This window comes from Vipera berus (assembly GCF_964194415.1).
Source record: "Vipera berus genome assembly, chromosome: 1".
In the NCBI taxonomy this organism is placed as follows: Eukaryota; Metazoa; Chordata; class Lepidosauria; order Squamata; family Viperidae; genus Vipera; species Vipera berus.
Window position 1 is genome coordinate 34,968,966 of NC_138202.1, and position 16,551 is coordinate 34,985,516.

At 39.2% G+C, this 16,551-nt stretch overlaps 1 protein-coding gene across 3 annotated transcripts in view; it reads left to right on the forward strand.

The window, feature by feature from the left end:
- The first annotated feature begins 11,662 nt into the window (after positions 1-11,662).
- CDC42BPB (CDC42 binding protein kinase beta) overlaps positions 11,663-16,551 on the forward strand; it is a 101,968-nt gene continuing 97,079 nt past the window's right edge. For all 3 annotated transcript variants that reach the window (XM_081343473.1, XM_081343471.1, XM_081343472.1), the window contains exon 1: positions 11,663-12,339. In XM_081343473.1, coding sequence (XP_081199599.1) covers positions 12,162-12,339 — 178 coding nt within the window. In that variant the 5' untranslated portion in view covers positions 11,663-12,161. The remainder of the gene's footprint in view (positions 12,340-16,551) is intronic.

Sequence of the window (16,551 nt, forward strand, 5' to 3'; positions counted from 1 at the left end):
CTATTTTTTTTTACCTGCATAAGCTGCTAAAAGTACTTTCCCCCCTGTGGAGAGGGAAGGAAGATTTTACCCCTCCCTCTAGAAACAGTGGCGACTGACTATCCAGGAGCATTTAAAACATTGAAAGAACAACTTGATCCTAATTGGAATTTTATTTTTTAAAGTTTGTGGAATAAAAGATTTTCTATTCTTACTGAAGATCTGGGTTTTTACTTTTAAAAAAGAAGCAAAACTGAAAAGATTATAAAAACTTTGGACTTAAAAGAAAACTTGAAATGGTAGGGGCGACATCTTGTGGATAAACCTGATATTTCAACTTGTTATTGCTTAAAAGAGACTTGGCCATTAGCCCAGACAATAGATAAGATTTATGTAACCTTGAGATATCAGCTGTTAGAAGCCAAGCTGTGTTCCATATTCAGTGACAATTTTTTTGCATTCTCTGATTGTAAAGCTTTCAGCCTATATACACTACTAATATGGATGAAGATCAGGAACAGATTCTCTCTATGTTGAAAGCAATTCATCAAAATATTCTTACAGCCACTGATGAAATAAGAGGTTACAGAAAAGAACAAGAAGTCAGCCCAGATACACAAACTCAAACTTTGATTACAACTAAAAAATCAACTACACAGAATATAACAGAAAAAGTGGAACAGTTAAATATTATGACAGAAGATTCAACTGATCGACAAACACAGTCAATGGAAAACCCAGAAAAGGGACTGACAATATGGAAAAAGGAAAAGACTTTCTACATAAATCAGAAGGAACCTCTGGATCAAGAAGAAGAACAGACTGAAGAGAAGATAAACAGTTCAGGACAACTACGTTGAGATGGAAAAATAGAGAGATGATTTGTTAGTCCTCTCAAAAAAAATGGCAACCAGATGGTTTTTGCTACGTCAAACAATATACATAACAACACAGGGAGATTTGTTTGATGACTCAAAAGCACAAAAATGGAAGACGATTTGGCAAAGAAAGAAAGCTAGAATAAGACTGAATAAAATTGGGGTTTTGACTTATTCATGAGAATTAAAATAGAATATTCTCAAATAGATAAGATGTGTACTTAGAATATTAGATATTGTTATGAGTTGAGATAAAGAAAATTTTGGTCATTTAAATCTTAGAAGTATAAATATTAACAGTTAAATTTGAATACTGATATGCTTATAAAGGACAAATGTAAAGGTAATTAACATATATATAAGCTAAAAATCTATCAATGAATGTAATAAATATGCTTTTACTTAGCGGTAATAATAAAAATTATTAGCTTAAATATGAGATAGTAGATATTAAGAGAAAAAGAGTGGAAGTATTAAATGTTGAAATAAGAGAAATTTTGGTTACTAAATTTAGGATATGTGAAAATTACCATATAATAAGAATATTATATTGTATTGTTAATTAGTTGATGTAAGAGGATGAGAACCTGAACTTTAGATCTTTTGATGAATTGTGATAAAGGGAATTTGGGTTACTTAAAACTTGGAAATTATAAATATTAAATGTTAAATTTAAATATTAATGTGAAACTAAACATTGGAAAAAATTAACCAGGACATTGATTGTCTAAAAAGATTGAATGTTAAAACAACTAGGATATGTATAAACTAAAAATTATTGATAAATGTAAGAAAGTTATTTTTTATTTAATTAATATAATACGAATTGTATTAATTTAAATATGAGACAGTAAATACCAAAGGGAAAAGAGAGGAAACATTTAATGTAATAGTTTGAGATCTGTGCTAAAGATATTTGTATGTTACTGAATTATTGACCAACTCAGCCGCCAATTTGCTTTTTAAATATTTAAATGTAAAACTAGAAAATCAATAAAATTTTCTTTAAAAAAACAAAACATCACCAACCTTTTGCTTTACATTTCACAAGATTTCAAGATATTTCTATAATTACATCATTATAACCTAAAAATGAAGGTATTATTTTTTTCAATTTCGGGCAATAACTCTAGCAGTGGATTCCAAATAGAAACAAAGTTAATTGTTTTCTTTAATTAAAACTGTAAATTTTATCACCTTTCATCCATTCTTCTATTATGGGAATTAACGTATCTTTCCATCTTTGTGTAAAAGGAACATTCCTTTAATGAACATGCAGAATCCTTAATTTAACTTAATTATATTTAATATTTTATTGTTTCAATATAATGTGTTGAGTATTTTCAGTGATACCAGGACTTTTTTCCTCATAGAACGCCCAGAACGGAGTTCCCGCACCTTTTTTGGATGGAACCTTATAGAGTAGGCAAGGTGGGTTGTATGATGTATGTGAGTTCTGGCACCTTTTTTTTTAACAAAAAAAGCACTGAGTGATACTGATGGAGATGCACTAAATATTACTGTATAATAAATTAAAACGTGTATAGGTATATGCCTGCACAAAGATGCATACATGCACAATTATTTTAAACAATTGCAGGGCTTCTGCCATCCCTCTTCTACAATTTTTATGTTAAAGCTGATGTTTTGACACAAGCAGGGCTTTTTTTCTCATAGAACGCTCAGAACGGAGTTCCGGCACCTTTTTTGGATGGAACCTTGTAGGATAGGCAAGGTGGGTTGTATGACATGTGTGAGTTCCGGCACCTTTTTCTTTTACAAAAAAAGCACTGGACACAAGTATGCTAGAATCATGGTGGTGCAGGGCAATGTCACGATCATCATGTGTTAAGCAACAACTGTAGAGAAGCAATTCTGAGTACACAAATCCCGATTGTGGGATTCTTTTCTAGAATGGTAGTACTAAACCATGGAAGCTTTTGCCCCAGTTCAAGATGTATTAGTTCAGACAGGTTCTTAGTTAAAAGCTATCTGATTGATATTCTGTTTTATTATTGATATTCTAATGTTAAATCTTGCTATGATTTTGCTGCTAGTTTTCTTAATGCTAAGATATGAAGACTGTTTTTTAAGTGTTGTAAAGTCATTGGTCCCCCCTCCCTTCCTTTCAATCATGTCCAATATTCAGAGACTCTGTGGGAAAGTTCCTGCAGTTTTCTGGCAAGGTTTTTCAGAAATGGTTTGCCATTGCCTCCTTCTTAGGGCTAAGAGAAGGTGACTAACCCAAGGTCACCCAGTTGGCTTTGTGCCTAAGGCAGGACTAGAACTCATGGTTTTCTGGTTTCTAACCTGATGGCTTAACCATTATATGAACCATCTACATGAAGGCAAAGACTCCCGAAATTCCTTGGCTGATGAGATCTGCAGTAATCCCCTTCTGACAGAACAACTGGAGTGGGTCAATCCCATTTGGTCAAGACAATTCCTTAGATATCCTGGATCCATGCCATAAAGAGCTATAATCACCAGCTTCTTGAATTGGACTCAGAAATCAGATCAGCTGCCTGTGCAGCTTGCTTAGCAGTGGTGTTTCATGTGCCACTCTATGGGTCTCCAAAACTGCCTGCACTGCTGCATTTTGGATGATTTGTAGCTTCCAAATAGTCTTCAAGGGTAATGCCATATGTAGAGTATATTGCAATAATCCAAACAAAAGATGACCAGGGCATGAATGTCTGAATACAGGGCCTCATGATCCAGAAAAGGGCACAGTTGGTGCACTACATGAATTTGTACAAAGACTTTCCTAGCCACTACTGCCTTTGATCAGGAACTGTGACTCTAAGAGACACCCCCCCACACACCAATATGCTATGCACTGGGTCTGTCTGGGTTAGTGCCACCCCATCCAGAACTAAAGATGATAAAACTCTGGATTCTGAGGCTCTACATACAGTCTTACCGGGGTTTGGTTGAAGCCTGTGGTCCCCCATTCAGGCCCTCAGAGCCTCCTGGCATGGTGAAAGGGCAGCAACAGCATCACTTGGATCACCAGGGATGGGAATGTAAAGCTGGGTAATGTAAAGCTTGGTGGAGCAGTGGGCTAATGCCTACTTAAGTAACACCAGCTGCCTGCAATTAGTGCAGGTTCGCATCCCACCAGTCTCAAGGTTGACTCAGCCTTCCATCCTTCCGAGGTAGGTAAAATGAGGACCCAGATTGTTGGGGGCAATAAGCTGACTTTGTAATAATGCCGCTTGGGGGTGTGTGAAAGCCCTAATAAGCAGGCATATACATAGAATGAAGGCTACTGCTAAGCTTGTAAGCCGCCCTGAGTCTTCGGAGAAGGGCGGGATATAAATGGAATTAAAATAAAAAAAAATCAGCATATTGATGATATTTTATCCCATGGGGATGGATGATCTCAGCCAAGGGTTTCATGTAGATGTTAAAAAGGAATGGAGAGAGGAGTGCAGAGCCATTGATACCCCAGAGAGGAATGGCCATGGGCTGGACCTCTCACACCCTTTCTACACTGATTGGAACTGGTTGTGGAGAAAGGGAATGAACCAGAACAACACTGCTCTGCCCAGTCCCAAATCCAACAGCCAGTCCAAAAGGATTCCATGGTCAATGGTATTGAAAGCCACAGAGGTCAAGGAGGGTGAGGATGGATGCAGTGGCCTCATCACACTCATGCCAGAGATTATTGACAAGTGTGACCAATGCTTGGGTTTCTACAGTTTTCTGTAGTAGAGAGTTCTTTTTTAAAATCACACCTATTTAATTGTAATTGGTTTTGTACCACAAAGGTAATGATATCTATATATGTATTCATAAGGAGAATATATAAGAGTGCTATTATAACTTGAGCTCTCTTGGTGGTCATGTTTCCACAGGACTTGCAGAGTTCATCCAATCCCCTTTGGGCACTGCAGCTCATCCCTCCTTAAATACGACCATCAGAGTTACAGAAGGAGATACTCCTGGGCAAGAGCGCTTTTCTTTTCTTTTTTCACGCTATTGCTAACCCCCAAATCTTATTCCTCTTTCTCAGAGAGGATGAGAGTTGGGAAACAACTAACATTCCATGCTCAAAACTAATCATGGGAGGGGCAATCCAGATAGAAACCGCCATGTACATGGAGCCCAACCTTCCCTGGTTTGGCAAGTAATTACAGCAATACATTTCCATTGATTTCTGAATGAAAGAAGATCCTATTGTAGCCTAGCCGAATTGGATTTTCAACTGGTGGGCTTGATAAGGTTTAAGAAGAAAGGGTTTCCTGATGGAGTTTGCAATGTTACCTAGACTAGTTCTTTCCTCTGATCATTTCTTGTAGTAAAACCTCTGATAGCAACTCACAAGCAAGATTCTCAAATGTTCAGGGAAGATAAATGTACTGCAATAACAAGGGTTAGGTTGCAGAGATTTGGAAACTGGGTATATGGTATATATACCTTGAATCTCACTTCCTTGTTATTTTTCTTGTTTTCATCAATTATCCAGCAAGCCAACCAAGCAACCACCCAGTGACTATGTTAAAGAAGAGCCTCCTTGTTTTCTTGATTATCATTCTAATAGAGTCTTGGTTTGATGGGGAAGATGCTAATTGCTTATTGTATACCACAAATTAGTTCACTTCTTCTTGTCGTAGGGGTCCGTGGTCCCCTACTGTTCTGTGGCCCATTGGGAACAGATAAGGATGTGCAGAGTACCTCTTGAGCTAACAACAGCGTGCACAGAAAAAGAGGATACTGAGAGTAGTCAAGTTTACGCAGAAACCACACAGATACACTGAGGTGTGTAAAAAAGGTTTACTTGTGGAATAATACAATAGCACAGTCCCATATAAAACAGTCCAGGTCATACACGAGTAAAGAGATGATAGCAAATAACAATAGTCCAAGGAGTATCCAATTCAGAGTCTTCTTACCAGTCCGTAAGTCAAAACACAGTTCTTCAGGTTTAGCAAACAGTAGCAAACCTACAAACCACAATAATCAGCAAGTAACAGCAAACGTAACAGAGAGAATAACAGAGAGAAAGAAGCTATGTCTCTAGCTCCCTCTTATGGCCGTTGGAAAAACAGCATTGGCCAATCATGACACATTTAAAGTGATACAATACAGTTTCTATTAAAACAATACAATCATAGTTTATATATATTGCCAACCCAACCAGTTAGGCCATAGTCATCTACCTAACAGGAACTGCTCCATGCAAGCAGCGGGCAAGCGCTCAAAGTTCCATTTGTGCATGCACGGGATTAGGTTGTGCACGTGAAACCATCCCCTTGTCCCCTCTGCCACTGCCACCTGCCACTGCTGCTGGTTGGCAGAGCTGGAAACGTTGGGTACCACTGTTGTAAAATGTTTGGAAATTATTTTCGTTCCCCAGTTCAGAGATGTTTTTTGTTTTTGTTTTAATCACATTTGCTATTCCCAAGCTCAGCATAAATAATACTGGTAAAATGAAAAAATTAATTTCTTAGAGGGGTGGAAATGTATAGTCAGTTTTATTTTTGCTTATAGTCAGTTTCAAAATTCCCTTAGTGGTCCCTGCTCATATATATAAAACAGTCATTTTCCTTCTAGATGTATCCCGGAGAAGTAAAAAGAGCCAGCAAAAAAGCAACAGAAAAGCAAAAAAGATATCTCTTGAGGGAAAATATCAATAGCAGAACATTTTGGAGCATATGTCAATTCTGTTAGGGTTATAGCCAAGGTGCTGGTAATGACCTATAAAGCTCTAAATGGCTTGGGTCCGGATTATCTAAGGGAACACCTGCTGCCGGCATCAACTTCCCATCGTCCTGTGCGCTCCCACAGGGAGGGCCTTCTTAGGGTACCGCCGGTTAAGGAATGCCGGCGGGTTATCCCCAGGGGAAGGGCGTTCTCTGTGGGCGCGCCGGCCCTTTGGAACCAGCTTCCCACGGAGCTTAGGACCGCCCCCGACCTTCGCTCATTTCGTAGGGACTTGAAAACTTGGTTTTTTGAGTTGTCTGGCCCAGACTGAGGGGTTTTAATTTTTAATTAATGGGGTTTTAGTTAAGTTCAGGGATTAACTTAATCTTAGTTTTAATCATTTTTAATTGTATATGATGTATTTTAACTTTTAATTTTCCCTATAAAACGGCCTGAGTCCTACGGGAATAGGGCGGTATATAAATTTAAATATAAAATAAATAAATAAAATAAATAACATCTCTGTAGATACTGCTTCAGAACTACCGGTAGGAAGACCAAAACTGAAAGCACCAATATGTTTATAAATTTATTAGATGACTAGTAGTCACCATTTGTTAATCTAATCTACCTCTCAAGGTTATTGTGATGGTCAAAAGGCTGGGAAGAAAACCACATAGGCTGCCTTGAATACCTGGATGACAAGCAGAACATAAAAGCAATTAAAAAGGGAAGCTCAGCAGGCTTGTATGAATGGAAATGTTCAAATTGTACTCAATCTTTTCTGATGTGGAGAAAGAAAGCCAATATTATCCATTTACTATTACATAACTGTGAATAAACACATAAAAAACAGACATATCTTGCTGCTACATTTCTGAGTATTTCCTTTAAATCCATAATGTGTTTTAAGTGGCCTTCATAACAATGGATGGTCCTATGCCAGTTCTCAACAGGCAGCCAATTGAACAAGCAATACTGGTTTTCACACAGTGTCCCCTGCTGTTTTGTTGTTTTTGTCTTTGGCCAAACTACCCCCTCCCCCCTTCTCCACCACTTAGAAGGAAAAAAAAGGCATTTTTTTCAATATGGTACAACTTTTCCCCGATTCAAGCTTATCACTGACATTTAAAGCCCATCTAAGCCTGCTCTGTTGCAATAAAAATTGGAGAATGGAACAAAGGATTATACAGTGTGCCTTAATTTAATCAGGTACCTCACAGGTAATTGGAATACTTTGGCTGAGGGCTACTGAATGGGTACATTATGTATCTCAAGATATTTTCAAGAACACTATCAAACATTCATGGTGCACACTTCTTTCCAAGATATTTGCACTATAACATCTTACATTCATGCATGTTGGATTGTTGGTGGTGGATGAGTGGTGAGAACAGTGCTACTTACATTTCTAAGAATTCCATGATCTTAGCTTCATCTTTAAAGAAGACAAGAGGAAGGGAAAGGCTTGCATGTCAACTTATGGTAGCACATATAAGCATGCCGCAAAAGTGCTTTTAGAATAATCTGACATATTTTTGTTTAACTACTTGGCTCTTTCCCCCAAGACTGTAGTGCCAAATTTATGAAAAAGAACAGAGGACCCAAGGGAGGTGGGAAAGACAATGCCTGTAAAATTCAGCTTTATCTTCAATGAAGCTGAACATGAGAAGAAGCCAGGGCGGTGGCAGGGGTGGAGGGACTGAGTACGAGAAATTTCCTCTGCTGGAGATATTTACTTGTCTATTGGGATACAACAAAGGGAAAAGAAGAGAACAGGGCTACTACATTATCTTTCCTGAGTAGCTATTCTAATCAGATGCTTCCCTTTTATCAATTATCACAGGCAACAATGGTCACACTGCCTGAAAATTTGTGATTGCATTCCCAAGACATCTCAAGGACACCAAGTTGGAGAAAGCTGGTGTATAGCTCGAGTAGTTTCTACAATGTGGGGACCGCTGTTTCTCAGTTTTCCCATTGGTTTCTTTAACTGATTAGTCTAAAACCCATGATCTTTGTGGGTGGACTTTCCTGAAACAGTTTCCTGTTGCCATCTAACACAGGATATCACCCTTGTATTATCTACCAAATTTCTTGGAGAACAGCCAAGAACAAAAGACTCAGACTACACCTTAGTTTAGAAATCTTTTTTAAAAATTTACTTTTAAACATGCACTTTGAGGAATATTTCAAGAGGGTGCTGGTGGACGCAGCAGAAATTACTTTGTTTACATAAGGTTGAGCAAAAGCAGTTTTAAAACAATTTCACAAGACGCAGATAAGGAAATCATGTTTGTATTTTTCCACAGAAAAATCAGGCAGGAAAAAGGAACTGTTGGGACATATTTTTCCCTTCATAGCCAAGTGACTTTTATTTTTAGCATTCACCTCAGTTATCAGCAACACCCCAATCCAAGCCTACATAGTCTATAATTCACAAGGCTGAATGCAGGCAGCCATTGTGTGTATTATTTTTGATTTCTTCATTCCAAGACAAGCAGTTGAAGCAAGAGTTACTGAGCTTTGCTTGAGCTGACTAGCATTTGAAACTTTGCCTCAGAAATTATGTATGCATGGTCTTAGAAAGCTACCTGAAAATGTGTCACTATTTTGAATTATGTTCTTGAGGCCAGATGGTCTGCACATTGTTCTAGTCATAGTTGTGCTTTCTGTGATTTGTTAAGTAAAGCACAACTGATTATATAATCTCAACTGAAATAACTGGCATCTAACATCTAATGTGGCTAATTGTGAGTTTGTTTGAATTTGTGGTGAACCCAGTTATTGTCATATGTGAACATATGTGAACATTGCTTAATATGTGAAACATCTAATTAAAGCTTAATTCAATACAGTATGACAATCTCAATAAATGTAAAGTATAGCATGTAGAACAAAGAGACTGAAGGTAGTAAGTGTATATATCTCATCGACAAGAATTCCGAAGGTTGAAACTTCATTTTAAAAAGCTACAAGAACAGTTAAATGGTACCAAAGTACAGTGGTACCTTGGTACTCATTGTTAACTGGTTTTGGAGACATGATGAGTACCAAAAACAATGAGTACCAAATAAATTTTCCCCATAAGTGAATTGTAAGTAAGTCTAGCATTTTATGGTAACACAATCTATGTCATTAATTAATTGGTTCAAAGTGTCATATAAACCCAGAAAATTGGGCTGAATAGATCATGGATAAGCATATAATGCAAAATTAATTTAAGAAGATGATCCTGCTTAATTCAGTGATTTTTGCTTTCAAGTAAGTGGGAATAAGAATCTGAATTTGAGAGCATATTATAGCATCCCTTCAGAAAAGACAGAAATTGTCTTGAGATAGCCACAAGTAGGGCACAACTAAATGGTTCCATCACCTCCACTTGGCTGATCTTGAAATCTTAATCAGAGTAAGACCTGGTTAATACTTAAATGGGAGACCACAAGGAAATCTCATCAGAGTAGGCTAGATGAACATGTCATAAAAACGTTCTGGTAGAGGAAATTAGAGATAAAAGAGTAAGTCCAGCTTTGTACAACTGGATTTACTCCAGCTGTGTGACCAAGGAGAACCAGAAGATAGGTTTGAGATCCCGATGGACCTCAACAGAACTGAACACTGGGCTCTAACAAAATGAAATTCAATGAAGAGAAAAGTAAGATTTTACATTTGGGCAAGAAAAAACAAATGTATAGGTACAGATTAGGTGAGACCTGGCTCAATACCAGTAACTGCGAGAGGGATCATGCAGATCCTGATGGACAATCACTTAAATATGAGCCTGCAGTGTACTGCAGCCAATGCAATTCTAGGTTGCATTAACAGAGGGATAGAATCAAGATCACATGAAGTGTTAGTACTACTTTATAATGCCCTGGTAAGACCACACTTGGAATATTGCATCCAGTTTTGGTCACCACAATATGTAGGGACTCTGGAAAGGATACAGAGAAGAGCAACAAAGATGATTAGGGGGCTGGAGGCTAAACATATGAAGAACGGTTGCAGGAATTGGATATGTCTAATCTGCTGAAAAGGACTAGGGGCATCATGATTGCAATGTTCCAATATTTGAGGGGTTCCAAAAAGAAGAGGGGGTCAATCTATTTTCCAAAGCACCAGAAGGCAGGTCAAGAAGCAATGGATGGAAACTAATCAAGGAGAGAAGCAACCTAGAACTAAGGAGAAATTTCCTTACAGTGAGAATGATCGATTGGTGGAATGGGTTGCCTTCAGAAGTTGTGGGTGCAACTTCCTCCATCACTGGAAGCTTTTAAAAAGTGACTGGACAGCCATTTAGCTGAAATGATATAGGATCTCCTGCTTAAACAAGGGGTTGGCCTAGAAAACGTCCAAGGTCCCTTCTAACTCTGTTATTCTGTTTCCCAAAATGTATTTTGAAACTCTTTCTTAGTTTAATCAGAGCTACGAGATTCGGTCTTCAAAAATCAGAATTAGCTAACAACAAAAATCAGAAAATGAACTTTGATGCCATTTAGTCGTATTTTGGCGGATTTGATAAGTTTGTTAAAATCTCAGCCACTCATTCAGCTGCTGAATCATAGAAAGCTGCGGAGTGAGGAGGGGTATGGAAATAGATAAACTCCGTGTTATTACTTTGCTATAAAAGATCAAATCCATGTTCGCACAACGCACTGACCCACGAATATCTAAACGATATTTGCTAAATTTACCCAATCGCTTGGGTTTAGCCCATTCCTTATAAACGGGATGCACTCATCAGGAACGAGTAGGAAGTTATAACAAATCTAAAGCATTTGGGGCGTGGGAGCCACGAATATGCTGACGGGAATTCCGGTGCCTTGCTTGCTTGTTTCAATCCACTTGGCAAAGGGAAGGATTGGATACGTGACGAGAAAGCGGCTGGTTTGTTTTTCCCGAGGGCTTCCAGGTTGCGCAACTAGCGAATCTGCCGAAACGTTTCTTCCCTACGTTCCATCGCGGCTCTCATCCCTTCCTTGATCTTCCTGTTGCCCGGATGGTCACGGCCAGCGGGAGCGTTTCCTTAGGAACTACGGCAAGAGGCGAGGACCAAGTCCTTCCGGCTTCTTCTCAGGCCACTTTTCCAGTGCCCTCGCCCAGTCCCTTCCATCCTGCTCCCAAGCACCGGAGGGGGTGGCGAGGGGGCGGGGACGGATGAGAGAGGAGGCCTGCTTTGGGGAGGAGGGGGGGCCGGGTGTAGCTTTGACCAGCGGGATGACTTTGCCGCACCACCTTCACAGTGGCGACCGTCGCAACTGAAAGCCAGGACTTCATCTTCTTCTTCCTCCTCCTCCTCCTCCTCCTCAGCCGTTGCCAGGCGAAGTGAGAGGGCGGGTCCGAAGGGGAGGGACCAGCCGATGGACCAGCCGGGCCTGGAAGAGCAGCTTTTCGGAAAGGCCTCGCAAAATGTGGGCGTAGCGGGGAGGCGAAGCAGCCCCTAGCCTTGCCGGGCCCTGGGCTCGTCGGAAGGCGTTGAGAGGGGAGCGCCCGGATAGGCGGATGCCTCCGCCGCCGCTGCCCGGAGCCTGAGGCGGCGGCTCTTTCCTCCTCCTCCTCCTCCTCTTCGCCTTCCCTCTCCGCCTCGCTCGGCCTCTCCCTCCTGCCTTGACCGACCAGTCGCTCAGCTCGCTCGCCTCACCCGCCGCCGCCACCATGTCGGCCAAGGTGCGGCTGAAGAAGCTGGAGCAGCTGCTCTTGGACGGGCCCCGGCGCAACGAAAACGTCCTGAGCGTCGAGGGGCTGCTGGATCTCCTGGTCGGGCTCTACACCGAGTGCAGCCGCGACTCGCCGCTTCGCAGGGACAGGCTCGTCTCCGACTTCCTCGAGTGGGGTGAGGAGGAGGAGGAGGAGGAGGAGGTGTGGGGGAGGGTAAGGGGACCGGATTGGGATTTTTGCCGGATCGCGACTTGGTTTTTGGTTTGTGAATGAGGGGCGGGTTTCCTCTCTGGTCGAACCCGGTCGAACTCAATGCGTCTTGTTTCTGAGTAGGCATGGATACGAATAAAAAGCCTATTTGTCGTGCGAGAGAAAGGGAGCGCCTGCTCTGTTAACAGGACTTTGAGGTTATCGGGGTTGGGTAGTTCGTGGAAACCTGAGACAGAGATGTATATAAGGATGGATCTGGCTGATAGTGCTTGGGGGAGGTGAGAAAGAAGAATTGCTGGGTTAATTAACAGGAGGATGGGAAAAGGAGCGCATCCCCTGTCAAATTGGCTGAAGTAGCAGGAGGAGTGAGAATTGTTATCTAATCATCCAGGATAAGTTCATTTTTAGGAGACTGAGATGGTAGACTTTGGAACAAAACTTAAGGAATAAAGTGGGGTACTTCAGTGGCAACAGTGAACAAAGAGAAAACAATTTCTGTCTTAAAAGCTTTTACAGGACAAGGACATTTTTGGTGAGAAATATCTCTTCTGAGACTTTGGGAGTGGTAACAGTGAGGATGAAGGAAATTCACTCAGTGATGACTGATGTACATTGAGAGCATCAAATTACAAAGAAGGGAGAACCAAAATATTATCCAAACTAGGAGAGTATTTCTTTTTTTGATAACATTCATAATGATCTACAACTGCAGAAACAGGAGTTGCATGAATTCAATGGTAGCTGGATGATTTGGAGATGGTAAGCCCAAAAGATATGGTATAAATTCAGCTTGAATTATTTGCTAGTCTGTGTAACTTATAAGAAGAGGGGAAAGTTAGAATAGTATTGTATTGGTTAAAGGTGAATTGAGGAGAACAGGATTTGAATGAAAGATACTGCTTCTGCAAAATCAGAGCAGACACTATTTTAAGGCAGAAATTGTCAACATATGGAATAGCTCCAGACACTACTGATCAGAAAAGGAAAAATGGAGAACTAAGTCCACAAGTACTATGCATTAGAAAAGAAATTGCTGATTTTGTGAAGAACTTGCACACTATTGTCAATTTAAGATAATGGCACTAATCAACACATCCCAGGCAGCTCTTTCAAAAATAAATAAATTGTATTTATCTGAAATGAGAAGTGAAGAAAAGTCAGAAGACACTTTTATATTCAAAGCTGTAGGAAGGAAGTGTTCATATCCTGAAGGTGACAGTTCAGACTGTCATTCTGACTAATGGGGGTGGGGTGGGGGTAGGGGGGATTAGATTCCATTAATAGCACAGCCAGATGGACTATTAGGAGAGATGTGGGATGAATTCAAAGCTAGATTTAGTTGAAATGAAGAATTTGGAATCAGTGTTACTTTTAGTAACTGAGGAATACAATGTACCTTCTTGGTGTGCTGTAATATTGGAGGTTCCAGGAAATCCAGTGCAACAGGTTAATGAGGTGGAAGGGAAGGAAGATAAATGCTTGTTACCTCTCCATCCCTTTCTGAACTTAAAAAAAATATCCTTCCTTTGCAAGCATATAAGTCAAAAGAAAAGACAGCTCTGAATCCCCAGTGTGACTTTCGGAAGCTAGAGAGATTCCATCCCACTAGTTTTAGTGTTCAGTAACCTTCCTGCCTAATTTTATTTTCTAGATTATTTTGACGTAGAAAATGGATGGGAAGTTAGCATGCTGCAAAACAAAGCACCAGGCTCAATCAGAACTTGATTTTCCAACAAAACCTTTGAGTAATGGGTCCTTGGTGCTCTCTGAGCTTGGTTGTTTTCTTGTAGACATTATCCAAACTAGGTAACATTAGTGCTAGTAAGGAGTGGAGTCTGCCCTCAATTTATATTCCAATGGCTTGTCCTGTCAGGGTTGGTGGGAGTGGTCTTGATGATTTTTTTTTGGTTGGGCTGCTTACTGTTAGCTTGTTTGGCATTTCCTAGATTGGGGTATTGTTTATTTCTTGGTTGTTGGTCTGATGTTAATTTTGGTGTTAAACTGTGTTCATCTGGGTATTAATTGCCAATGGGGAGTTGTTTTGGTCTTTTTGTTCTCTTTTCGACTTGTTAATTGTCTCTTTTGCAAAGTACGGTATATAGATGTTTATATCTAGGTGTCTGTTGATGGCCATTTGTCAAAGTGCCAGGCTTCCAGGAATTTTCTAGTGTTTTTGAACTTGGCATGGATTTAGGATGGTCACTGTTTCCCAGTTGAAACTATGGTTAAGTCCATATGTTGTAAAATTAAAGAGTTTTCATCATGTCTTCTGACTACTAATTGGTGCTCATGGATGTGCTCTGCTGACTCTTTGTCCTGCATAGTGGCTATTGCAATCTTTTCACTGTAATGTTGTAGACTCCTGTTTTTTCTTCTGGATCCGCTGGGTTTTTTGGTTTACTCAGGATGTTTTGGAGTGCTTTAGTTGGTTTATGTGCTGTGCTGATTCTATGTGTTCGTCGTCTGTTGGTGGTTTCTCAGATGTTTTTGATGTATGACAGTGTTATCCTTTTTATGGCTTGTGTTGGTTGTGCTATATTGGGTTGAGTGGTCAAGCAGTTTTTGATGAAATTGTGTGGATATCCATTTTGTTGGAAGTTATATGGATGTTCTGTTTCCTTCTTCCGTTGTTAAGGGTTGTTGCAGTCTAAATAGAGTTCTTATATAGCTCCTGTTGTGAGACATTAGGTTACTCCTAACCTCAAAGGTTAGGTAAAAATTTTGAGTTCCACATAAACTTCCTAGGTATTCTTAGCAAAGAGAGGGAGAGAGAAAGAGGAGAGAGAGAGAGAGAATAAGCTTAACAAGTATGCCTGCAAAGAGGCATGAGTTTGGAATATAACAGCTTAATATTCAGAGGTCCTTCTCTGGGGGTGCGCCGGATTTGTGGAACTGTTTACCGGTTGAGCTCCGGACGGCGCCCGACCTTCGCTCCTTCTGACGGGATCTTAAGACTTACTTGTTTGAACAAGCCGGCCTGGCCTAATGGGTTTTGGGTTTTATTACTGTTTTTAATGTATTTTAACTTATTGTTTTAAGGTATTGGGCACTTTGTTTAATTTTTTCTTAATTTTTGTATTCTTGTATTAGTATTTATTGCCCTGTTCACCCCCCTGAGTCCTTCAGGAGAAGGGCGGTATACAAATAAAATTATTATTATTATTATTATTATTATTATTATTATTATTATTATTATTATTATTATTATTATTAGTTACCAAACACTTTTTTAATTGGTAGATTACTGAGTAGTTCTGACTTTGTCTTTGTTTTGTAAATTCAATCTGCATATTTTTTTTTATCACTGACCAGGATAAGAAACAACACATGGGTTTACAAAACGTAGCTGCAGATTAACAGCTATAATTTACGAATAGGGCATACTTATTAAGCTGTATAGAAAGTAAAATAATGACATGGAACATGAAACTACGTATTTTGGAACTCAAAACTATAACACTAACATTAATTGTATTACAGTATGTAAGGTTAATTATTAATTTAACTTTAATTAAACTTGTTATATAAACCCACTTCCTTTACAGTTAGGCATGATTAGGGCTTACCCTTTTTATTACAAGAGTTTTTTAAAAAAAATATCCAGGAAGAGATACATATGAATATAAGCGAGGAGGAATCTTTTACATGCTCTTAATAATACTTAGTACAACACTAATATGTGAGAACATCTGGCTCTCAATTTCTGAATGGAGCAGTGCTTTTTGTTTTACATTAACCCACTAAGAGGATTCACTTCCTGCAGTCATCTATTGACATCAATAAGCCCTTTAACTGAATAATTGAACACTACCTGTCATCTATTTTGAAAGCTCAGAGAATTGATTAGTTTTGTGGCAGATATAAAGTATACTTTAATCTTGGTGGATTTTTTAAATATTTACAGTATATAAGCAGTTGATGTATATAAATTGCTGTGCTCCATTTTAGAGACTTAATTTGTTCTGAATGACAAAAATAATTTATTTCTAGAAACATACTTTCTAATTTTGATTTTATTCTTATAAGCTCAATGCTGACATTGGACTAGTTCAATTTAATTACTGGCTTAATAAGCAGAGATATGCATGAGCTTTGTTTTCAAACAATTGAAAGAATGCTTGCGCCCCTTTCTATTAGAAAGAAATATATTTTAGATCATTTCCTTAATATTTAAACA